This window comes from Hipposideros armiger, unplaced genomic scaffold (genome assembly GCF_001890085.2).
Source record: "Hipposideros armiger isolate ML-2016 unplaced genomic scaffold, ASM189008v1 scaffold_554, whole genome shotgun sequence".
In the NCBI taxonomy this organism is placed as follows: Eukaryota; Metazoa; Chordata; class Mammalia; order Chiroptera; family Hipposideridae; genus Hipposideros; species Hipposideros armiger.
Window position 1 is genome coordinate 316,477 of NW_017731904.1, and position 26,696 is coordinate 343,172.

General features: G+C 35.1%; 1 protein-coding gene across 1 annotated transcript in view; it reads right to left on the bottom strand.

Annotated features, from left to right (window-relative positions):
• Window positions 1-26,696, bottom strand: part of PIK3C2G (phosphatidylinositol-4-phosphate 3-kinase catalytic subunit type 2 gamma) — a 310,994-nt gene that overhangs the window by 163,738 nt on the left and 120,560 nt on the right. The window contains exons 15-17 of the mRNA XM_019623621.1: window positions 24,067-24,255; window positions 10,866-10,959; window positions 7,740-7,834 (exon numbers count right to left, since the gene is read on the bottom strand). Coding sequence (XP_019479166.1) covers window positions 7,740-7,834; window positions 10,866-10,959; window positions 24,067-24,255 — 378 coding nt within the window. The remainder of the gene's footprint in view (window positions 1-7,739; window positions 7,835-10,865; window positions 10,960-24,066; window positions 24,256-26,696) is intronic.

Here is a 26,696-nt window from a genome sequence, read left to right on the forward strand (position 1 = left end):
GTTTGACACGATGCTCTGACTTTCTTTCTCTCTTTTTTTGAATCTGGTTTCAGGGAATCCAGATGAGAATGCCACATCTGGGGGATGACTGAGCCATAGATAGAAGCCAGGCAAGTACCATCAATATGGTGTTATGTCCCAGTTCTCTGGTACTATTTCAGATTTTTCTCCTGCTATTCAGGCTTCTATGTCCAATTGCTTACTGAGTATTTTTTACTTAGAAGGAAAGTAAAGATTGATTTTGCTTGTGTTTTTTTATTGCCAAGTTCTTGTCTGGGCTATAGGAATTTATTTTCTAACTCATTAACTTGATGAAATAGGCTGACTTGAATTTCATTAGCATATTGCTAGTTGCTCAGTGTTTTTGAGAAAACTGAGAAAGTCTTGGTTTTACATAATGTGTATTAAAAATAAATACAAACTGAATCTACTAAGTAAATTACTTAGTAATTGTTTTCTTATTAGTAATGTTCTCATAGTAAAATGAAGAGCAAATTTAGTATTTCAACTATTAATCAGGAACTACAAAGAAAGATTCTAGAAAAAAACCTATTGCTTCTTTCAAAACTCCTTCAAGTACACAGTATTTTGGGAAGCTTACTGCACATACTTATTAATTAATATTATAATTGACAGCATTTGTGGGTCACACCAACACCAAAAGGCAAAAATTTTGAGCTATTAGATAACAAGATCTCCATTTGGGATATTGTTTTTCCTTCAGTTTTGCTTTTAAGTTAGGGAAAAGCCACCTCTTCAGTACTTGAAAGAGTTTCTAATTATTGAGAGAAAAACAAACATTTTATGAATTCAAGTTGCATTTTTTTTTTTAGAAGTAGATGTTGAATTGGAAAGAGATCTGAATAAGGCATGAGAAGTCATGGAAAAGAAAGATCTTAATCTCAAGTCTTTAACCAGCTGGTTGTCATTGGATGAATCACTTAACTTGTTGAAATCCCTTCCTAGGGGAAAAAAAGGATTATAGCAGATGATTTTGAAGGTTCCATTTGACTCCCCAATCCTGTAACTCTATGAATATGTGTTAGTCTATTCATTTCAATTATTAGAAGACAAAGATGATTTCTAAACAGAATGACTTTTTGTTGACCATATTTTTTGTTGGCTAGAGCAAAGCTGTAGGCTGATGGAGAAACAATGCAAACTAAACAGTATAATACTGGTTTTCAAGGCCTTAACCCAAATCTCTAGCATAAACTATGACAGAGGGGACTGATGTTATTATACAGAAACCAGATTATTTTCTAAGGAAGTGGCGATATAATTGTATGTGGCTATTATAATGAAAAATTACTAGAGAGTGGATTAGAAAGTTCAGTTCCCAAAGGCCAGATATGGTCCAAGTTCAACATTAGAGGTCAGTGCATGTATACAAAGTGTTCATTTTTGTAGCTCTTCACTTTTTAAAAACAAAATAGAAGAATTTGAAGGGAAAATAATTTAAACTAGGAATAAATTTAAGGTGGATCTCTGTTTCTGGCTTTTGCATGCATTTGTGGTGTAACTTGGTATCAGTCTATTTTCATGTGTATTTAATAAGAGTCGTAAGATTTAAATGATATTCAAAAATTGATTTAAAAATTGTATTGCTTTTAAACTATTTTTATTACAGGAACTTCATGAAGCCTCCACCACATAAACTAGAAATAAAACAGACAAAAACAACTGTTCCCATATTATACCTTAACTGGAAAGCTGTGCTAATGGATTTTACTTATTACTACGTAAAATGTAAACTTTCTTACAAATACCATCACTTTTTCTCAGGTTGATAGGGTAGAGAACAGCTACTGTTCATCAAATTGCTTATCATACGGATTTTGTCTGGTGTATACTTTTCTCAGAACAACAGCGTGAAAGATGATTACAATAGATCGATATTAAATGACAGCAAGACATATCTTTCTCTTACCAAAAAGTGAAACAATAATACATTATTTATTACAGCATAAAGGTAAAAAGGTGAATTAGTAGCAATAGAATGGTTCTAGAGGTAAAGGACTGAGACTTTAAACTCTCCTATTGATTCTGTATCCTGCATGCTCTATTACTCTGCAATAACTCCCTCAAGTTCAGCTCTTTACTCTTTCTTCAAGGAGTGTTTCAGACATCAAAGCAGACAGGGCATTTACCTCCTTTGTGCATTCGTTTGTATGCCTTTATCAGTATTTAACTCTGACAGAATAGGAGCACACATCTAGGCCTTTTTATCTACTTGATGCCCCAGCTTTGCCTTTCTGCTCAGAAGTTGAATTTGGAACAAGTCATAGGCAAAACTATAAACTGGATGGAATTTGTTGTCAGTTGCCTCCATCTACTCCATCCCTGCCACGTGGCCTCTTTCCTGCTGCCTGGATGCTAATGTGTGGTTTGCCTTTGAGCCTATTTAGGCAAGGACCATTGTGTCTTCTTCTTAATAGTTCAACAGCATCTAGCATCTTAATGTTAGTCACATAAATAACAGATGATAAACTAATAATCATAAGCATTATGTTCTGAATATATATATATATATATATATATATATATATATTCATATATATTCATATTAGAAAAGAACTTCTGAGGGAAAAAGAAATCACTCACTAGTGAGAGAATTTCAGGCACCAGGGGAAATATCCTTAAGAGAGGGGATGAAGCGGACATGTGTGACCTCAAATCATGTGATGCAAAATTTTCACATTGTTTTGATTTAGAGTAGTCCCTGATTTGAGATATTGCCCCCAAATTCTAGATTAAAAAAAAAATAGGGTAGGTTGTTTAGAAAATGAATGGGCAGATTTTGTATCATCTCAATTTTATGAGTAGTATAGTAAAGCTTATAGAATACGGTCCTTTAATACCATGTGCCACCCTGGAAGGGCCTCCTAGTACCAGATATACATACCATTCATTGGCTTAATTCATTCTGTGGTTCTCCCAATTGGTCCAACAGACACTGCTGCATCACCTTATTCTTCAGGCTCTTGCTTCTGACTCTGATTAGTCCCTGACTTCTGCTCCACTCGCCCTCCAGTCCGGTTGACTTCACTAGTGCTATTCATTGCCAAGTACCTGACTGGGCCAACCTCCAGAATTTGCTCTAGCCTCGCCAGCCCTGGTTCGGCATCAAGCTCGATTGACTGCTCAAGCAACCCTCTTCTGCCCCCTTCTGTCACAAGTCTGCATGTGCACAGCTTGACTCAGGCAACAAAATCTTATTCATTCATTCATTCAGTAGCAATTCATTGATTACCTGTTAAGTACCAAGTATTGTACTAGGTGCTTGTGATATATCAGTGAATAACACAGAAAAAAATGTCTGTACTTACAAAGCTTGCAAATGAGAACTTTATCTCAGTCCATCCCCGCACCTTGAAGGAAACGCTTTCAGGTTTTTGTAGCACATGCCTTAAGTAACAGTTTATAAAGCAGCCAGGTTATAAAATGGTTCCCTACCATACCGATTTTGATTCAAATGGGCTCTGTCTTGGCGCTCACTCAATTGGACTTAGTATTAGGTGCATGAAAGGCTGAAACATTGCTGTTCCATTTATGATATGTCTCAAAACACACTGAGGCTCCAATTAAAAACAACACATATTTAAATTTTTATCTTCAATAAAGAAATGCTTATTAGGTCAGGTTCCCTAGAACAGACTCTGAGACAGGAATTTAGGTATATGTGATTTACTGAAGGAGTGTTCCTCAGGAAATAGAGGGAATAGAGTAAGCATTATAGGGAACAGAGTTAACAAGGACAAGGTCAAAGTCAAGTTTAGCCTTGATCTGATCGGTGGGGAGGCTCTGGCATGTACATTATTATACCTTAGAGATTCCCCACCTTCCAGGCCAGATTACTGTGTTAGCAGAGAACAATACTCTAGAGAAGAGGCAGTGGCCAATTAGCAGCCAGCACTCCCAGAAGCTGCGAGATGGATGCACCAGCCAGGTAAAGGGGTTCTGGCCGAGGCACCAACACTGCCTTTCAGAGTGTACTGTCTGGGATCCCCGGCATGAGAAAACATTGATGGCCTTAAAGAAATATCTATGGATTCATGACTTTGAAAACTTTTTATTTTTTTAGCATCTCCTAAATTCCAGAAAATGGTGAGATTAGTATGCTGAAGAATATGACATGCTTGCTATCATTAGCCAATACATGGACTAAGAGTGGAAGTAGTCAGAGACATAGAAGCGTTAAGGTAGTGTGACATGATGCCTGGCAGAGTCACGTCAAGTACATTCTGGGGTATAACATGGGAGCAATATTCACTCAACCCAAATGGTGGCTGGGGAGAGGGTCAGGGAAAGTTTCTGTGTCACGTGACATCACAGCCATCCTAGTCAGGGCCCTTCATCGAATCTTTTCCTGTTGTATTATTTCCTGTGGTTGTCATAATAAATGACCACAAACGGGTGGATTAAACAACAGAAATGTATTCTCACAGTTCTGGATCCCAGAAGTCTGAAATCAAAATTAGGCTGTGCTCCCTCTCAAGGTTCTAAGGGAGAGTCCTTTTTCTTTTCTTTCTTTTTTTTTTTTTCTTTGCCTCTCCTGGCTTCTGAGGACTCTGGACATTTCTTGTTTGTTTGTTTGTTTTTTGTTGTTGTTCTTTGTTTTTTTTAGCTGAGCCATCCTGACACCTGTTGGCAGCTCAGTGGCAGCTCAGCTCAGGCTGGGAATTGAACCGGCGACCCTGTTGCTCAGAGCTCACACTCTTGAGCGAGCTCTTAACCAACTGAGCCAATCGGCCGGCCCGACTCTGGACATTTCTTGGCTTCTAGCTGCATCACTTGAATCAGTACCTCCTTCTCACATGGCCTTCTCTCTCTTTCTCTCTCTCTCTCTCTCTCTCTCTCTCTCTCTCTCTCTCTCTCTCTCTCTCTCTCTGTGTTTTCTCCTTTTCTGTTTCTTATAAGGACTTTGTCAATGGATTTAGGACCCACCCTGATCATCCAAGTAGATCTAACCTCAAGATCTTTAATTTAATTACGTCTTCAAAGGTCCTTTTTCCAAATAAGTTCATATTTACAGGTTCTTGGCATTAGGATGTGGATATATCTTTTTGGAGGCCGCCATCCAACCCAATACCTCACTATCAGTTAAACTGTTTCCTATCCAAAATGGCAAGGGGCATTGAGTTTAAGCTTCTATAATTAATTGTTAGGTAATGGGGGCAGGGGCCTCCAAGGTGTGAACCCACAATGTTATGGTTCCCAATTACAGCCACCTTTTAGGATGCCAACTGGATTGAAAGCTTTTAAACCTTCTAAACCCAAAGCCTATTATTAACTCCCTTTCCATGAAAAGTAAGGGCTCCTCATCTTACAGTCACCCTTCCAGTGGAGGAGACTTGCAGTAATTCCAAGAGTCAATTTCTCTTTTCAGGAAGACCGCACACAATGGTGCCAAGCAGTTCATTCAGTTTTCTGTCTAAGCAATTCATTCATAATTCATTACTGGTGAGGCAACCTGCTGAACAGTGGCAGTGACAAGTGGAAGCAGTGGATGGTGGGAGAGTTATTTAGGAAGTATGGCATTATGGGGCTTGGTAAATAATTGGGCATGTTTGTGAGAATCAAGGAAGATCCAAGGAAGACTGCAAGGCCTGGGTGGGCGGGTCAAGATGTTGAGTTTAGCGTTAAATATGCTGAATCTGAGGAAGCAGTAGCTTTTCTAGGTGATAAGAAATTATTAAACTGATGGCTGATGGATCTCTAACTTTTTAAGTAATTATTACAGAACACTGCTTTTATTATTATTATTATTATTATTATTGAAAGATACGATGAGAATTGTTTAAGTGTATCATGCGGGGTTTGAGTTGCATCCTTAAAGTTTTAACTCAACATTCTACACACCAATATTCCCTAAATGTGGTGCTAGGTACCAGCTATTTTTTTTTAAACTTGAAGCATGTTTTAAATATAAGTAATATTATTTCATGCTTAGTATTTTTGCCTGATTCTTAATTTTTATTTGTTTTAAAAGGAAGTAGAGATTTGAAAATCTCCCTGTATTTTCATTTTCCCTTTTCATATTCTCACCAATTAAGCATTTAAACACAAGCAGTCCACTTATACTTTACATTTTTTTCCTATTCCTTCCATCTTATACACGCTCTTCTTAAATCAGTGAGAGGAGAAACGAGCTTTGTTATTGGTCTTTCTCTTTTCCATAGGGCGAGAATTATACTTACAAGGACTGTCCTTCCTACTTCTTTGGAAACAGTGACATAATTATAATTATTGTGAACTCGCAAGTATGACATTGATTTACAACTTTGTTTGTACTCATGATTGCCTTTCAAATGACTCCACTTTTCACACCACTTTAGCAGATGAAGGACTTACTAAGGTGGCACTAGTATTATAACAAATAATGAGTAAGGATAACACCTTAATATTTTATTCTATTTTTAAGATATATATTTTTAAATTACCTTTTTTATATACTTTTATATTATTATTTTTTTAAATATTTAAATCAATGTTTTTATCTGGTCATGTTACTTTTATAATATGCTTTCATTTTAATGAACCCATTTAAAAAAAAGTGAAGAGTAACATTTAGGAGAAGTAACCAATTAATTTAATGAAATCTTAGCTTTAATACGATAGCCAAACATCACCAAATATACCCATATAACTTCCCTTAACTCCACAGTGGCTGATTGAAAAACTAAAGGGAATAAGACTTCATTCAGAGCTTGATAAGAGAGTCTGTTCAGTGAAGGACCCATTGCTAGTCAATGTATCTGATGCCTCATTATACTGACATGCTAGCGAAAAATGTTCTGCTTTTTTATATTAGGCATTTAAAATGAAAATGAACATCAAACCAAATATTGGTGCCTGACAATTCCTTGTATCTCTACTTTGCTATGAAATAACTGATTCATTTTCATGGGAAGAGTGATGTCAACATGAGTAATGTTTTCCAAAGCAGAAAAAAAAATGATGCTGAAAAATGACATTGACTTCCTTTTTTTTCTGTTAATTAAAGTTCTTCACTAGAAACTGTAGCCAGTAAATGATGCCTGCCATACATACGTGAGGACAAAATATAGACCCAATTTTATCCTTAGGTCACTGACACTTGTAACTGTTAAATTTTTTTTTGCTATGAAATTGAATCTATGAAGTTCGTAATGAAAGAAAGGGAGAAAGAACAGCATCCAAAGAGTGTGATGTTCAATAGATCAAGAGGAGGTGATGATGGGAGAAATTCTGATATTTCTAAAATAAGTCTATTTCTCCAATAATACTATTCCAAATTTATGCTTGAGGAAAAGTTTAGTGCCCTAGGAATTTTCAACAGAAAGAGTGTATATTGACCTTTAGATTCCACTGCTTATAACAAATACAGTACAGAAATTAATTTAAAACACAGTTTTCCAAAACATCCACAATCTTATAACTAAATTTTATATTGAAATCTTCAACTAGTAGATAAGACCTTTGTGATTTAAAGCTTTAGGAAAGGTATCATCTAGATTTAAAATTCATATTGGATTTAAACAGCAGCAACATTACAAAAGGAAGATTTTGAAGATGACAGTTAAATTATACACATAAGTAAAAATAACATTGACAAAGACTCTCAAATTTGGCTGCATTTTAAGTGGAGGCTTATATCAATTACAAAGTAAAGGAGCCTTCTGACTTCTTTCAAATCCACTCCACAGCGAGAATCTGACAATAAAACAGGCATCCTACCTTGTCTTAGTTAATCTTACCAGTAGAGACGATGGGCGATCTGGATGCTTTGCAATGAGCGGTGTAATAGGAGTTGCACTAGAGGACTTTCAAGGTTCCATTCAAACTTGACAGCCTGAAGTAAGAGATATAATTACTTTACTCTTTTCTTTCTCAGTAACAAAATTATAGCAGGATGCAGAGGGACTTAAGAGGCTTGAGAAAAGACCAAGGAAAACAGCATAAACATTCTAACAAAATGTTAGTAATATATTTTGATAGCTTTATTCGCTGGTATATAACTCATAACAGAGCACACAACCTTATTTCCTTTCCTTATTTATGCTTGAGAATCACAGGAAAATAGAAAAGAGCTGGTGGCTGGTAGAATTCAACCGGGCCTAGGAGGAGAGTCCTAGCACAAGAATATAATATCACAGAACAGTCTTCTGGATATAAAAACGGCATTATTAAACAATAGATACTTCTACCCTTTTGGAGATGAAATTAATGCACAGCAACAGCCTTAAATGAAATCACCAACTGTATCAGTATTAACCTGCAGATCTTGAGATTTACTGACAGGTTTCAAAGCTGTTTGTTGCCACCATAACCCACATATTCCCAAATCTTTCCCTCATCTCCACTGTGAGCGACTCTCCTAAGGTTTTCTAGGATACCCAACCCGGTGGAAAACACAGAACATGATGGAAGCCCCTAATATCCTGAGAAACCTAATTCAGACCCCCACCTGCCCTCAGCAGGGGCTTCACTATCAGCAGTCAGTACCGGGGACTCCACCATCATCCCAGGAATCTGAATATACTGTAAAAGTAAAAACCGGGTTCTCTTCATAAAAATGCTCATTTCTGCTTGAGAGGCAAAGCCTCTATTCTTGGTTGCTCAATATGCAATTTAATTTGTGGTGTGCATACAGACACACACACACACACACACACACACACACACACACACTCAGAATTTAAGCCGGGTTTTATACCACAGTACAGACAGCAGAAAAATGCGAGTACATCATTCATTCACATGCACACCTGAAGAAACACTTCAATATGCTAACATCCTTGAGGATGGGAAAGTTGATGAATTCCTAAGGTGAGAGAGTGCTAAAGATGATTTCAGCAAATTTGCATAAACTCCTGCAGCTGTCTGAACGTGTAAAGATCATGATGTATGTTGTATTAAACTGTAGCTATGGCTTTCACTTACTTGCTGACTAGGTCATGGATTGTGTTTATGTCCTAATCGTGAGTACAGCCAATGAGCAAATGAGCAATGAGCATATGTGTCCCATATTTCCCTTCCATGCTTCCGTTTTTAGCTTTCTCTTTAGATTTCCCCATTATTTCTTCTTGAACTCAGTAATTACTTGGTGATCTGGAATGGCCTTTCTTGCTTCCAAACTCCCTGCATCAGTCTGTCTACAGATAAAATTTCCCCCTACATCCTGCCTTACCATCTAGGATATAGGCAATTTTCCAGGTGCACATTGCATTATTATGAACTCTGCTCTTGGAACCTACCTGCATGGTTATGACCTGTGGTTTGCAGTAAACTCTGGGGCTGTGTCTTATTGATTCCTAGCTATGAACCATATCTTCTGTTTTCATTGTGGTCACAGAGTCCTCTCTTACTGCCTTCACATAGTCTGCATACTTCTACACATACCAAAATAATATGCTTCCAGAAAATAAGCAACAGGGCAGGGCTTTTTTTTTTATGTCTTAGAAAGTTTTGAAGTCAGGGTAGAGCATGGAATTTTAAGGGTAAACTCCATAACAAATGTCTTAAAATTTTTCCCAGTTTTTATTTATTTTATAGTCATATTATACAGTTCTTCCCATCTCAAAACATTTTATAATATTCATTTTTAATTAGGCAATAGTTGCAACTTTACCTAATTTTACCTCTGTGTATTTGCTATGTTGGATTCCGTGTGTACTTTGTCTTAAAAATTTGAATTTGCAGATATATGGCTCTCAGTGATATTCCTAGTGCCAAGTGTGTTGATTCAGATTGGTGCCTTCAAATGGATTTAACCTGTATAAACTTTTGTAAAAACCTACTTTTTTGAGTTGTGTTAGATGTAACATGTTGCCCATACTCATGGGCCATAAGATGGATAGCATTCCTCCAAGTTGGACTAATCTTCATTTTCATTACACTATCCTGGTAAATCTAAGGAAGTAACAACTGTAAGAATTAGTGTAAGTAACTATGTGGTAGAGCTATTTCAAAACCAGCTCTCTTGGAGGCCTTCAGTGAAGTGCATTTTATTTGCAAAGTAATATGGTACTGAAGTCTAACAGTAGAGACTTTCCTCATCAGCCTCAGAGTTTCCAGTCTTAAATGTTAAAAAACTGAGATACCTGACATTTAAAATAGCTTGTAACTACAGCCTGGCCTTTAAAATAAGAAAACACCTGAGTTCAAAAACAACAACAAAAACCATAAAGACAACTATTTTAGACCTATTCAACATTTGATATACAGTCAGTTTGGAAAAAAATATTGTTTGTAGTTTGGATATTCAGTCATTTACATGTGTTTTGTAAAACATTGATTGTTTATATTTCAAAATATTCAGACTAAATCAATCTTCCTCATATTGGTAGGTAAATTTATATTATTTTCAAAAATTACTCCACCATTGTGATATTTGGTGTTGTCACTAAAATGTACTATTGTGGCAGAATTTGGGTACTATCTTATAAAACTACTTTTATAAGATTTATAATCAGTGTTAGAGTACTCTGAGGGAAAGCAAAAAACAAATTATGAGGAGCTGCCTAGCAAAGGGCTGCTTTCTATGTAACATTTATTTGGTTAGTTTTTTATTGTTTTACATATTCAGGTAAAAAGATTTCATCACAAGTATTCCTATTTTTTTTCCAATTCGAATTAATAAGTGAAGTTATCATTTTTTTAAAATCCTTTTTGACTCTTATGTGTCATTTTTTTGGTAACTGTACCAATTTTGGCTAGAGAACGTCTGCCTTACCCATGTTGATATATGAGCTATAATTTAGCCTCTTGACTGGCCAAATTGCAATATCACTTTAAGTTGTCTACTGTTGACTCACTGGAAACTTTTTAAGAGAATTATTAGTGAAAATCCTGGAATCCGTTGGCAACTCTGCTGTTCTTACCTGAACTAGCTGTGGGAGATAGTCCAGTAGTTCATCATTTAAGAGGTTGTCTAATTGTTGAACTGCCACTTTACGAATTTCTTGATCTGGAAAACTAATACAAAATAAATATATCTATTAAGCTGTTAATGGTATGAAATAATGCATGAGAAATATCTTGGAAACAGAATGAATTCTATCCTCAGTGCATAAAATAAAATAATAATCCCACAATCAAGTAAAATGAACATTAGTACCAAATAGTAGTTATTGTTCCATATCCTTTACTTTCATGTGGACTGCAGTATATAGTCCTTTTGACAAGGTTTTGGAAACTTGAGTTTAAAGTCAGATCCCTGCCAAGTTTTCTTATCTATAAAATGTGAATTATAGTCTATCTAAAATATTTTCTAAAATAGTATGAAAATCTTTGTTTTTAATTTAGCCATGCATTTATTAAGTAAACTATTATCAACCGGAGACATGATGGTCTATGTGACTAAAAATGGGATATAATATGTTTAAATGAGTTTTGGCCAGATCATAAGGAAAATCAGAACTAGAAGGTATCTTATAATAAACAAAAATAATTAAATAAAGCTAAATCTTACTAGACTATGAGTTCTTGAGGGAAACTGTGACTTATTCATTTTTGGACTGCATATGCCTGTTGTAAGATTTAGCACCCATTAGACACTTAATAAATGTTTGTTACTGAACTAAATTTATGGAGGTATTTAGCATTTGAAATCCTATTCCAAAGACAATTTATCCGCAAATGGGCTCCTCAGGTCGACATCATTCATCTTGCTCCATCAGTAGAAATAGATTCAATTATCTCCGAGCTCCTGGAAATGCCTAGAGATAACTTTTGGCACCATACTGCCTTGACATGATTTTCACATACTGCTTTGATGTGATTAAATATATAACTGGGGCTTTGGTTACAACAATTAATTTTAAGTAAACAAGTTTTCGAAAAAATCAATATGCATAATTTAAAACTTGAACTACTTATAGTCACTTTGAAAAACAAAGAAATGAATAAATAAATAAAACCCTACAATTGTTTTGTATGGGAGCTAACTGAATGCTTTTCAACTAGTCAGGTGAGAGCTCTGAAGATTGGCTCCCAAAACTATGGAGGTCAGAAAGCTTTCAAGTCTTTAATATCCAGTCTCTCTTCACTATTTCAGGTTACTGAAAGGTGAAATGAATACTATACAGCTACAGTGTAAAGGGAAAAAGTGGAACTACTTAGTATCTCTCGACTCTCCTTGATGGCAATTTGAAATGTAATGCTTAAACAGGTTACATATTTTTTATTCATTTAAACGGAACCTTTTAATTGCAATAAGAATGTCACTTCAAAGGGTCGTCACTCAAAACCTTTGTTTCTGACTGGCAAATACTTTTCCAATAATTTTCTCTCTTTGAACGTTCTAGTAATGAGACCTAGTGAGAACTGTAGTCCAGTCACTTCTCATGAAGTACCATGAAGGTCAGAAGATCTCAGCATAACATCAAGCACACATGGAGAGCAAAAAGGGTGCAATAAAAATGCAAAGCTAGAAGAAGGTCAAACTGTTTTACCACACTAAGACTTTATTTTCTCTTAACTAAAATGTGACTGACTCTAATTTATTGCTCTCAGTTACTAAACCACTTTTCTGAAGCTTGCAGACATCAAGGTCAGTTTGAGGACAGTTTGAAGTCTTAGAGGGAATACTTATTTGGCACATTTTGTTGCCTAAGTGATGACTTAAGTCAGATACTAGTAACCCATGCTTTCTGTGTTCCTATTTTATCCTATTGATAAGAATGACAACAAAGAAAGAAAAATAACAAGCAAACATCATGACAAAATAAAACTCTTTGATCAACACTATACCTCTAATTATGTATTTGTTTCCAAAGACTAAAATGTAAACTGCAAGAAAGCAGAACATTTTTGCCTGTTTTGTTCATGGTTATGAACCCAGTGCCTCCAGATTGGTGGGCACACTTTACATGCTTCTTTGAAGAGTGTCCGAACTAAATTATCTTTCCACCTAAAACATCTCTACTGTCAGATTTTTTCTCTTGTACTCTGTGTTAGCATCTTTCTCCAATCACATAGGTCTAAAACTTTAAGAGTTATATTTTCCCCCTCTTTTGTCCTCACCATTAATTGTTTTTCTCTCTTTCCCATCTGGCAAATTCTATTTATCCTTGAAGTCAAAGCTCAAGCATCAATTTACCTGTGAAGCTGTTCTATGTGACTTTGTAGTCCACGTTGTAGTCCCTGTTGTTTATCGCACCCTTTTCTATGGGATATAACATTATGTACATGGTTGAGGGCAGGCTCATTCATTTATAAATTCTTTGTGCAAGCACAGTTGAATAAAAGTTTTTGGAATTTCCAGTAGTCTCTTATCCATATATCTAACTAGTTGTCAAGTTCTGTTGACTTCTGTTCTAATGGCTCTAGCATCATGCCTGATTGTAGTTGCTTCAGCAACTATCTAGTCTGGCCATAATGATCTCATGCTGGTATAAACATTTTTCAGAGCAGCACCTTATATTTCCTAAATTATTTGAAGGTTCACTTCTCATAAAACATTGAATGGTTTTCTATTTCCAATGGGTCTCTTTTCGGCCCATCTGTACTATATTCAAGGCTAGTTGAACACTTCAAATTTTTCTACGCCTGTAATACTGAATAAACTGCTCTGGTTCATTGGTATGTTATTTTTACTCTGAAAATGCCAGTGTGCATTCTTACCATTGTGAGCACTGTAACCTCTTCTTGGCCTATGCTCCTTTCTCATCTTAAAGCTCTAGTCTTCCTTCAAAATAGGGACCAAATACTCTTAAGGTAACTATCCCAATCTTTAGTTATCAGTTCTCCTAATTCCGAGGGCATTGACTGGCTGACTCCACTGGTCAATTAGGATCTGCTAGTGGGCATTAGGATTTATCTTCTTATATGCGTCATTGTTTCTCAACTAATGAATAATTCAACTGAGGATAAGGATTGTTCCATCTTCTTCTTTTTTTTTTTATTCCTAGGATTTAGCACCATGCTCTGTACATGTTGGGTAATTAATAAAAATACATTGACCATGATGATAATAATAAGGAAAATCATATTATGAAGCCCACTTTATTGTTTTGCTGTGCACTGAGATAATTTAAATAGGTAGCAATAGGTTTAATTCCACAAATACCACCCATAAATTCCAGATTTTTTTCCTCTCTCAGTTGAAACGGTAAGAGAAAAACAAATCTGAAGGCAATGGAAAAGAAGAAAGCATTTTTTTTTCAGACTCCTTCAGGAACAGGAAAACAAAAAACTGATATCTGTATAGTATAATTCAAAACAAAAATTATATATTTGTGTTAATATGTACAAATGCCAGAAAGCATGTTTTTGCACCATAATGGAAAGTGATGTCTCTTTTTATTCACTGCTGTTGCTTGAGGTTCAGAAAGAAATTGGAAGAAAAATTGCTAAGAAGCTAACCACAGCCTGAAATGTGATGCAGGCCTAGCACATTAAAGCATATCCAAATATAACTTACATTTGACTATTTTAGGGAGAGTTGGCCACATTAAAAGAGATGCTGGCAGTGTTGGTGAAGTTCCTGAGAAATGGGCTCTTTCATACATTGATGGCAATATATAGCAATGTGAGCTAAAAAAAATTTAAATGTGCTTATTCCTTATCTAGCAATTTTACTTTGGGGAATTTATTTTAAGAAAATAATCAGATATATGTGAGGATATACCACATGTATGTAAGCAAAACTGGCCATGATAGAAATGTCTAAAAATAAAAAGTTAAATATGCAATGACCATATGACAGAATATATGCACTTATTAAAAATACTAAATGAATAATGAAAAAAAAACATTAATTAAAAACAAAAAAATAATGCTGTATAATACCATTACACATATGTATATTTCTCCATACATTTCAAAATAAGTTGCAAAGGATCAAAATATTAATGTCAAATATCTGAATGGAAATTTCATGGATGACTATACTTTTCTTTTTTAAGCTTAGTTTTTAAAGTTTTTCAAACTTTTTATATGAAAGTTTATTACTAAAAATAATTTTTTTAAAAGTAAGTCCATTCTACTAATTATGAAAATATAATATTTGAAAAAAGCTTCAAATCATATGTCCTTGTCAGAGTGCACATCATTGTGTGAAAAAATAAGAATTGTATTTTCAAGTTGTCCTTGAATATTTTTCTGATATACTAGGCCCAAATAGGGATCTCTGATTCTGGAGAATTTATTCTTCATACCTTTTCAGGGCCCTGAACTCAGATCATTGGACAAATATGTGCCACAAACCCTGACATCTCTTCCCTGGGATGTTTTCTGAAACTACTTAAACATTCTTTTGGGATATAGCTGTTGGCATTTCATGCTCAGTAACTCATTCCACAATGAGGTGAGGGCTACCCATATTAGTTCCCTGACTTTGGTGTGATATTTACAGACTGAAATGTCATATGTAGCAGAGGCACTGCAACCTGTATTGAACTTTCCACAAGTCAGGTAATTGTATTTTCCAATGACCTGATTTGCTTGAAAAATACATATAATTCCTGAGAATAAACCAGGAGCCACTCTTTAGAGATTCTGCTAACCTTGTTATTGTAATTACTCTAGGCATGAACATTATACCTTGAGTTTTGGGGAGAGATAAAAGTATTGTTAGAAAATTCATCAGGCTGATATCAACGAAGTCATATATTTACATGTATAAGAAATTTCCTTATAGTCAATCAGAAAATAGATTATTTATAATGTAATAAATGGAGATTTATCTGGTTTGACATATTGAAAAGATACAAAGTTAATAAATTCCCATTGTTGGGGAGGAGATTATGTAAGGTGAGAGCAATTTTTATTTATTATGGAAAAAATTTAATTTGGCTTAATAAGAGTCCAAGGGAAAGAATGCCTTCTTTAAAGTTATTCATCATTTTTAAATGTTCATTTAAGAAACTTTGTGTACCTACTGTAGTTTCCCAAGCATGTCAGAATAGGGGAGCAAAAACAATTATGTTCAAAAGCAAAACATCAGACTGGCTTACTGTTCAGTTTTATACGAGTTCTGTGAACAGTGATTCTATATTCTGGGTTTAGTTGCCTGTGAGTTTAGCTACCAGTTGAATCTTTGGGATGTGTGAAAGGAAATGATGCAATAGCTAAGATAAATATAACTCTATACAATGATTGTAAGGAGCTCCCCCTCTCTTCCCTTAAACATTTACAATTTCTCTCATCTCAGAGGGCTGTAGGAATATCTCTAAGGACTCAGAGACAAGCTTCAGCAGGGCCTTGGGAGTTGTGAAGTGAAATTTCAACAGAAAAATACATGTTTCAGCGTCCTCCTTTTGAATTGTTATTTTATAATTTCCAATCCTTTCTTATTCTCTCCCTCACCCCATGCCCCCATATCACAGCTTTTCTCTTTTCAAAATGAATTTTCTAGTTTAAAAAATGATATAGGGTCCATATCTTATTCAAAGAACTTTTGAAGTGATGGGTAAAAACCTAATGTGATGTAACAAGTGTCGACCTTTAAGGAAAAAAAAAAAAGCCACTTTGAGTAAACTGAAAAGCAAAGCAATCAGAGATTAAATAGAAGTGTAACAGAAATGTCAGGCTTCAGACCACACAGTAAGAATTCTTGCAGAATGCCATGAGGCTATGCACAGTGAAAAGCTGCGATGGCAGGGTAGATTTGCAAACTATCAGAAGTGCAGAACTATTTCTCCAGCGGGCTTTGAGTCTGATGATACACTCTGCATCAGCTTCGAAGAAAAATGTCAATATGAATACTTGCCTATTTTGCTAGCACTAAAAATGATATGATGTGACACAAAAATGTTTTTCTAGAAAAAGTGGTAGATAAGGATTTTTTAGGGTGATTGTAAACCTCTGTCTATTGAATAATTCATGTTCCTTCAAGGATTTTCACGATTACAGAATATTAGAACTCAAGGAAACTTGGAGGCCTGGTTCAGTCTCCTGATTGATTATACAGATGAAGACATTGAAACTCAGAGAGGATCAGTTGTTTGTCCAAGGCCATTTGTGGGTGGCCCTGAAATTAAATCCAAATATCCAGAATACTAGGCCAATAGACTTTCCATAGTACAACCAGCAAGGCCTTTTTAGCTTTTGACTAGATATTTCCCTATACGCTTATATAAAATCCACAAGACTGGCTGGGGTGTATTATTTATTTTACTGCATTCTAAGTGGTTTGATAGAGACAGTGATCAGTGTAATTTGTCAGATTGGACGGAGGTATTGTCCCCGTCATGAACCAAAAGGAATAAGAATGAATTTTAGACCAAAGGAGTCAAAGAAACTGTACAGAGATATTTCCCAATAGTCTATACACTCACACATTGAAATTGGGAATTAAGTATGCAGGCACATGGTATTAATTAAAGAGTAGTATTGATTTAGTTCCTCCTATATGATTATACTTCGATTTTACTTACAGACAAGCTTAAGAAGGCGACACAGAAAGCAAGCGGCATATTGAAAGCATCATGCAGAGATTTTGTGTCCGGATGCGTTAAACTTTTCATGAAAAAGCAGCATGATGTGCTAAAAAGAGTAAGGGATTTTGAGTCGAAATATAAAGTCTCTTCTTATGCCCTGTCTTTCTAAGCAAATATGAGTATATCTACAACCTTGACTTAATTCTCATCCTTCTGTGGATATTTTCCAAATTGAGGCCTCTCCCTTGAACCCACTGCCAGACCTGTAAATTCAGCCATTTCAAAGCACACTTCAAAGCCAACATGCTCCAACCTGAAGTACAGGATTCTTCTTCTACAATCTATTTGTCAGTCACCCAGTGTATTCCAGCTTAGTGAATGTTTCTATTATGCATCTTACATGAGAAAAAAACCTATAAGTCATCCTTCACACTTCTCTTTTTCACTGCCCCTCCCCATTCAATTCTGGCATTTTCACTCCTAAATGTTCTGATTCTGTTCATTTCATATCACCACCACCACCGCCTTCTAAGGCTGACTGCCATTCTCTGACACCTGGACTACTTCCATGACTTCCTAACTGGTCTCTTACCCACTTTTGCTACCATCACCAAATCCATGCTTCACTCAGAAACTGAGTGATTTTTAACAGACACATATATGTTCTCTCATTTAAAATCATTTATGCCTTCCCACTGGTACTAAAATAAAGACCAAGTTGCTTAATATGGTCCTGTTTAGAAGCTCTTAACATGGTCTTCTAGTTCCATCTTAATATACCGGTCATCTTATGTTATATACTCCTTCTCTGGACTCCAGGCACACTGGCTCTCTTCCAGTTTCTTAAATGCAGTTTCTGTCCCAAGATCTTTTTATAGATTCTCTCTCTTCCCAGAAAGCTCTTCTCTTATTCTTCCCTTTCACCAATTCATTCCCACTCAAACATAACTGAGCTCAAACATAACTTCCTCTGGGAAGACTTTTCCCACTGTGAAGAAAAGGTTTGGTTCCTTTGTTGTGTGTTATGTTATGATACAGCCATGTATTTTTCACTAAGAACTGTTATGATACCTGTAGTTTTACATTTCTAATTTGGTAATGGCCTATTTCTTCCCAATACCAACTGATTGCAACTCTGTGAAGGCAGCACTATGTTCCTTTTTGCTTAATATGCTAGTGTCAGGGCCTAATGATGCCTAACATGAGTAGGTCATAAATAGCTATCTGTTGAGTGGATGAATGGACAATTTGGGCTTCAATTTCTTCATCTGTAAAATAGGGATCAGTAAAATGGGAAAAGTTGTAGATGTCAGTAATAATATTAAAGAGGTTGCTTGCAGGTCAAATCATGTAACACCGTGAAAGTGCTTTGTAAGCTGTAAGTCATTATTTAACTTTAAACTATTATTCAAAAGCTAACCCTTTTACATACAAATTTTAACAAGTGAATTTAAGTTATCTAAGCTTAATAGAAATGAAATAATTTCCATGAATTTGTTGTATATTCAATTTGGCATTGAAAGAATATGAAAACTCTAAGCTCTCTTAAAAATATAGTTATGATGAAGAGGATGATGATGATAAAGATGATTGGTAGAATTTATTGAATACTCTCGTAAGTACTTTATCCTATGAGGTACATAATGCTATTACCTCCATTTGATAGATAAGGAAACTTGCCCATGGTTATTCAAGTAATAAGTGGCAGAGCCAGATATGTTTGATTTAAAAGCTTATGCTGTCAATTGTAAAATATGGAAGCAACTCCAGAAACCCTCCAAAAGTGTACAAAGGCAAGATACATATCTTGGGAGTTTATACAGTTCCATGTTCCTCATTCTTAGTACATTACCTTGACTCTTCCTTCATGGAGAATATTGAAACTTCCACATTTTTCTCTTCCATATCCATACTTATCTATAATTATATTTATATTTTTCTTCCCTCCCACCTGAGAGGAAGAAGTTACCCTTTCTTTCCTTGGATAAAACTCCCATTTACACTTTTGTCCCAGACTATTGGCTGTTGATAACATCTCATTTTGCCATTTCACCCATCCCTCTGTTTTCTGATCTTCCCTTCATACAGCCTTCTTCTCAGTCTGTAAGCGTGCTTGAAGCTCTTTTATTTAAACAAGCAAACAAACCCCAAACCTCAAAATCTTTTTCTGGCCTCCTCCAACTTTGACAGTCTTTCCTTTTCGATAAATCCTATTCCAATAGGCATAATTTATTTCTCTCCAGTCCTCTTCAATACTGTGAAGTATGGCATCAAACTTCACTATTAAAACTGCTCTCACTAATATCATCACTGACTGCTCTATTTTCACATCCATTGATCTGTTTTTAAAACCTAACTCTACTGAACACTTCTCTGAAGTCTTTGAGTTTTTCTTTTTTCATGAATTCTAAAACACTGGACTTTTTTGGGTCTCCTCCAACCCCTTGGTCACGCTTCCAAAATTTTCTCTCCTGCTTTGCTGTCCTTAAAATATTGCTACTTTCCAAGGTTTCATCTTTTGCCCCTTTCTGTATTGCCTCTACACATATAAACACAGTACCTCTATTTCTATGGCTTCAATTACTGCCTTTAAGACAATAACTTGTATTTCATTTGCAAGTTTTGGGTTCTCTACTAGGCTTCAGATCTGTATATACAACTGAATACTAGGCATCTCCTCCTAAGTGTCCCACAGGTTTTAAAAATGCAGCATGTCCAAAACAGAACTCTCTTAGACTACCTAAATGTGCTGTTTCTTCTATTTCTTCTATAACTCTTGTCTTGACCAATGATGGAGCTAGCTATTATTTACCCAAATAAGAAAGTTCAAAGTCTTCCTTACCCCCCCCCTTTTTTTTCGCTTTCCTCTGAAATGGTCCTCAGATATGCTCTGTGGATCTTTACTAATGCATAGATCAGGCCTGGACCATTTTTCAAATGGACTATTTCAATACCTGACATATATCTAACATCTTTGCTCTCATTCTCTTCTTTTTTTAGTCCATCCTTCACACTAATGCCAGAATTATTCTCGTATAACATAAATCTGATTGTATGACTCCCGTCCTTAACAAAATTCCATGGGCTGCAGTAATGAGTCCAGAGTACTTACCTGGCCCATGAGGCCCCAAACAATCTAAGTCTTGTCTCCCAGTACAATTCCCTTCTAATATGATATTAAATCACTCACTATTCTCCGAGCCTCCTTAAGTGTGTTCATACTAGTCTTTCTTCCTGGAATGCCATTTTCTCTCTTCTTCACTCAGAAAATTCCTATGACTATTTCAAGTCAGAATTCAATTCCTTTATAAAGCTTTCCTTACTTTCTCTGAAAGAATTTTCACCTCCTTTGGGTACATATAGCACTTAATACTTTGATTATAGTATAGAGTATATTGTATAGTGATCTCTAGCTTAAGTCTTCCTTCTAAATTTTATCTTTTTTTTTTAAACAGACAGCCACTATGACTTTTCTTTCTGTCTCTTTGATTCACTGCAAACCAATTTCTATGCACACATGTTTTTGTTCAATAAATAAATGGAAAAGACAATCATCAATCACTTTATTATTTAGTCAAACGTGGAAGTTATAACTGTTTTCCTTTTCCATATTCCATTCTGCCTATTTACATTGCTAGTAAAGACTGGATTTGTATAAATTAATCTCCACAACAAAACATTTGGACAAATGTTTTGGTGAAACATTTTTCCAAGGAAACTGATTTTGGAAATGAAGGCACTGCCTGTTATTAAGTATTGCTCTTCTTCCTGCAAAACAATTTTATATCATGTGGTATGGCAAGTTCTGGTACCTTGTCAAATTTTTATTTAAGCTTCTGATGCAGTCCTCTGATGCCAATTCAGAGCTGCTATTTTTAAATGAATACTTTCCTTGAACTGACTTTTAATTCCTTGGGTAATTTCTGCTTGTTATTAGCAATTAAATAGTTGTGCCTGTGCATCAGGGTTCAAGAAAATAGCAACCATCTGCCAAGAACCACAGACCTTAGCCCTGGGTCTCATATTCTGACAAAATGTCCTTTTCTAATGTAAGTATCAGTACCGGGTGAGCATATTGCTGGCATTTGGTAGTGGAAATATTAACACTCTATGGCCCACATTAGATAAATTAAATCTCAACGTGTCTCTTGCTAAAAATAAGCTGAAAGGAGGTGGTGCGTCTTCAGACAGGGTTAAGTAAACAATATTAAAAATTATCCCAGCTAAAAATGGAGCACTCAAGTCCTCAAGAGGTTCAACCATTAAAAAAATAGACTATTCACAGGAGAAAAAATACAGATCTTTGAAGAACTCACTCTGACAACTCACTTAACAAGCACATACTGTTTGTGCTTAGAAAAGTCAGCTTTTGAATTTAGAAAAGGTGAAAGGTTCATTTCTGGAAACAGCTTGTCCTCAAGATTTTACTTCACTTAAACTGAGAGTGGGAGTCACAGGATGAATACAATGGAAATACTCCAACCTTTTTAGTGACTTCCTTTGGTGCATGACAATAAACTGTCCAGCATGTAAATAAATCAAGTTTCTACTAAGTTCCCTGAGTGACACTTAATAAATGGCACTCTACTTTGAAACCACTCCCTATAACCTCTAAAAGTCTAATTATTCAGAAAAAAAGAAATCTCACAGTAAATTAGAAACACCCAAGCACAGTAAGATAATTAAGTACTGCTATTTACTATAATAATACTATTTTAGGATCATTTTATTTACATACTTAATATGTAAATAGCCTAGAATATTTATGTAAGAAGGCTGTAAAGCACACTGGTTAAGATTGCAAGCTCTAAATCTCTGGATTTAACTCTAACTTCTCAGCTTACTAATGTCACATTGGGCAACTTAACCCCTGTATATGTCAGTTTACTCATAGGCAAAATTAGAATAATAACAGCATTTGTCTTATTTTTGTCTCTATAGATTTGACTATTCAGGACATTTCTTACAAATGGAATTATACAATATGTGGTCTTTTGTGACTGGCTTCTTTCACTTAGTATGATGTTTGCAAAGTTTGTGTTGTAACATATATTAGTATTCATTCCTTTTACTATGGAATAATATTACATTGTATGGATAGACCACATTTTGTTTATCCATTCATTAATTGATGGCCATTTGGGTTGTTTGTGCTTTTTGCCTATTATAAATAATGCTGGTCTAAACATTTGTGTATGAGTCAGTGTCTGAGTGGAAATATTTTTCATTTATCTTGGATATATACCTAAATGTGGAATTGTTGGGTCATTATGGTAACTTGATGTTTAATATTTAAGAAATGGACCAATTGTTTTTCAAAGTGGCTGCATCATTTTATATTTCCACCAGCAATATATGAGATTTCCAATTTCTCCACATTCTTCTCACACTTATCATTATTTGCCTTTTTGATTACAGCCATGTTCTTGAGTGTGAAGTGGCATCTCTTTGCATTTCCCTACTAGTTAGTGATGTTGAACATCTTTTCATGTTCTTATTGGACATTTGTATATTTTCTTTGGGGAAATATCTATTCAGCTCCTTTGATAATTTAAAAATTGGATTATTTATCTCTTTGTTGTTGAGTTGCAAGGGTGCTTATATATTCTGGATACAAGTCCCTTATCAGATATATGATTTGTCAAAATTTTCTCTTATTCTGTGAATTGTTACTTTCACATTTTGAACCAACTTTGTGTTAGATCATCAGTTCAAGAATGACAAAATAATAATTGTGTTAATATTCTAAATTACTTGAACCATAAAATAACTAGAATTTAGTATAAAAATAGCAGATTTAGGCTATCCTTATATATTTAAATCAAGAAAAGAGGTTAGGAGTAAGGTAGGGGTGAAAACCTGTTTTTTCCAGAAGGGCCATGAAACACAAACATGAACTGAGAATGATCCCAATGAAACAAATCATTTGTTAATTGATTTTCTTACCATATCATTCTCTTATTAATTCATTCAACTGTACAGGTGATGTGAGTCATAAAGATAATAGGTGATTCCCTCAAATAACATAATTTAAATGTTAAAGCACAAATAATCATAATGTATTTTAGAAGGTGATTGATTCAATATTGAGTAATTACTATGTTCCAGATATTATTAACCCTTGGGAAATAGAGATACTAAAATGACCTATTTTACCTGTGGTAGACCTGAGTCTAATGTGGAGAAAATTACAAGTTTCACATGTTGCATGTACACATTGCAAAAAATTTAATTTATAATGTAATAGAGCACTGTACTAGGCAGAAGTGGTCAATTCTAGGATTCACAGAAGTTTTATAAAAAAAGGAAAAAGCTCTAAACTAACAGAAAAATTTCCCTTCCTTCCTTCCTTCCTTCCTTCCTTCCTTCCTTCCTTCCTCCCTTCCTCCTTTCCTCCTCCCTTCCTTCCTTCCCCACTCCCATTTTTTCTGTTATTTCTGTAACAACCATAGAGTCTTTCCATTTAAGAAACTATAGCTATTAATTGCACTTGATGTTTAGTACAGAAGACACCATTATTGCTTACATTTGTTTAAATTTTATTTTCATAGTTTGCATTTACCTAAATTTATTATCAATAGCTATTGAAACTGGGAACAAATAGAAATCCTCCTGAATTAATCATATAGTCCCTTATTTTTTTTTCTCTTCAAATAAAATTCTCTCATCAGTAATGTCATACCTGTTATGTAATTCTTACCTGGAAGTCAAAAGTCCAAGTGCCTCCAAAGGGTGAGAAAATTTCCATCCTCTCAAAATGGTATGCATTTCTGAAATAGTTTTTTCATCCCATCCAGGGGCACTACCCAGGATCAAAGGAAGGGAGCAGTTTTCATTATTGCAGTAGAAACGATAAAACCATAAGTATCTTCTCTTTTCCTCAGAGAGTCTGCAAAACCAGATTGGAAACTATAATTTGCTGAGGTTTTCTATACTAACCAATGTTGCTGTAAACACACAGTATCAAAGGTTACTCTGGTTCTTTAAGTTTTATTTTGGTTTATTTTGGAACACAAGTCCTTTAATCTTCCTGTAACAGTTTGAAAGTTTATTTCATCAGCTTATTCCCCACTAACTTTATTCTTTTATAGAGAAAATAATTTTAAAATAAATTAAAAAAATTAAAATAAAAGTAAAAATTTACTTTTTCAGAAATTTCACACTTTTCTTTTCTGTTATCCTTGTCACTTTTTAAAAAATTTGGTTGGCAAAATCTCTGTCTCCTTTAGGACGGACCACATTTTTCTGAATCCTGCAACATATATTAGTTAGAAGAGATGTAAGCAGCCATTTGCTCTCTTACTTTCTTTACAAATTAACTTAGAGCCAAGTAGGCCTGTGAAGAAATGGCATATATATATATATATATATTTTTTAAGCTGTAGGGGGTGCAGCTTACTGGCCTATGTGGTAATTGAACTGGCAGCCCTGTTCAGAGCCCCGTGCTCTAACCAACTGAGCTATCCAGCCACCCCAAGAAATGGCATATTTTAAATATGAATTCCTTCACCTCAAAGCCAGTTTCATCAGAGTTCAGAAAACTCTTTGCTTTGAATTCAAAAACAAAGATCTCAATTCATCCCTGGTTTCTGGCTTTAAATTTTCAAAATTCACTGGAAATTTGGATTTAAAATGCCAGTGACTAGAACTTCCTTAAATATCCAAGTATTTCCCCTTGGAGAGTGGTGGCAAACAGAAAAGATCTAAATCTAGGATGAGGGCTATTGACTCACTGATAGTTTATCATGTTTTGCTCACACTTTTAAGAAGCATTCAGAACCACAGTGCAACTTGAAGAACAGCATTTCTCAAATGACAATGACAGCTTTTGAATGCTGTCTCCTCCAAACTGACATTCTGTTGTTCAGCTCAAATTAGCTAAAACTCCCAAGACTGGCAATGAGAAATATTAAAGATTTTAAAAGTCAATAATACTCTCCAACTTCTTTTAAAGCCATCTTTATCTGAAAAATGAAAGAATAGATAGTTTTAAAGCTATGTTTGGGCTCCTTTCCTGTTTGTCACTACCTTCTCCACTGGAAAGCCCTCGTAAGAAAAAACTCCATAACAAAATTTTACTAAATTATTAAAACAAATTATTTTGTTCTGATTGCATTCCCGTTTCCCCCAATACTAAATAATGCTTCTTTCCTCTATTAACGTCTTTTATTGAAGCATAATTTGCATACAAGGAAATGAACAGATTCAGTTTAATACATTTTGACAAATTCCTATTTCGGGTAAAAACCACTTTTCTCATTCCACCAGAGGTAAATACTGTTATCATTTCTTGTATTATAATTAATATTTCCTATTTTAGAATTTCATATAAATGGACTCATAGAGTAAATATGCTTTTATTTATGGCTTCCTTCACTCAGTTTACTGTTTTGGAAATTATCCATGTGGTTGAGCGTATCTTTGAAAAAAAATCACATTTAAGTAAAGACCTACAGGATGAGACAACTCAGCATTTAGAAGAACTGAGGAAGTGGTATTTTCAGGTAGAGGTTGACCCGAGTTAAAAGCTCTTGATATGGAAGAGGGGCTAGCACACTTGAAATATATGCTGGAGACTGATGTCACCAGCTTAAAGTGAATGAAGAAAAGAGCAATGCAAGTTGAGAGAGCAGGCAGTAGCAAGATTACCCAAAATGGAACTCTTGATTACATTCAATACCTCCATTTTGGATGGACCAAACTTGTTCTTCCTCCAGAATAGGACTCTAACATCTGCTTCATTGATCAGTTGAAAACCTTGGATTCTCCATTGACTTTTGACCCCTTGGTTTCTCAATTGGCTAATTCCTAATTACTATTAATCATCAAGTCATATCTTCCCATCTTCCAAAAATAGGCCTGTCAAATCCAGCCATTTCTTAGTTTCCACTGCCATCACCCTAGTTCTAGCCACCATGACCTCCTGCCTAAAATATTACATAAACCTCCTTGCTGTACTGCCTGCTTCCACTCTTCCTTTCCAATCCATTCTTCCACTTGTGGTCAAAGGGATCCCTCAAAAAGATTATTCAGATCACTTGACTCAAAAACCTTTAAATGGTTCCTCATTCTTGGAATGAAATGTCTTATCTTGTTGTATATCTTATCACAGGATATATAAAGAGTTGCTTTCTTAGTTTTATGCTTTTGGCATATTATTAAGGAGCACAATCAGCTGTATTTTAGATATTGCCAAGTAGTAAGACAAGCGCCACTAATTCTCTTATAGTTCTTCCTGGAGTTTTGGTTTTATTGAGAGAATTACTGTTTGACAAAATTAAAGCACTCTTTAGTCTCTAATTTAGTGCTATTAAACATGATTTATTTCTG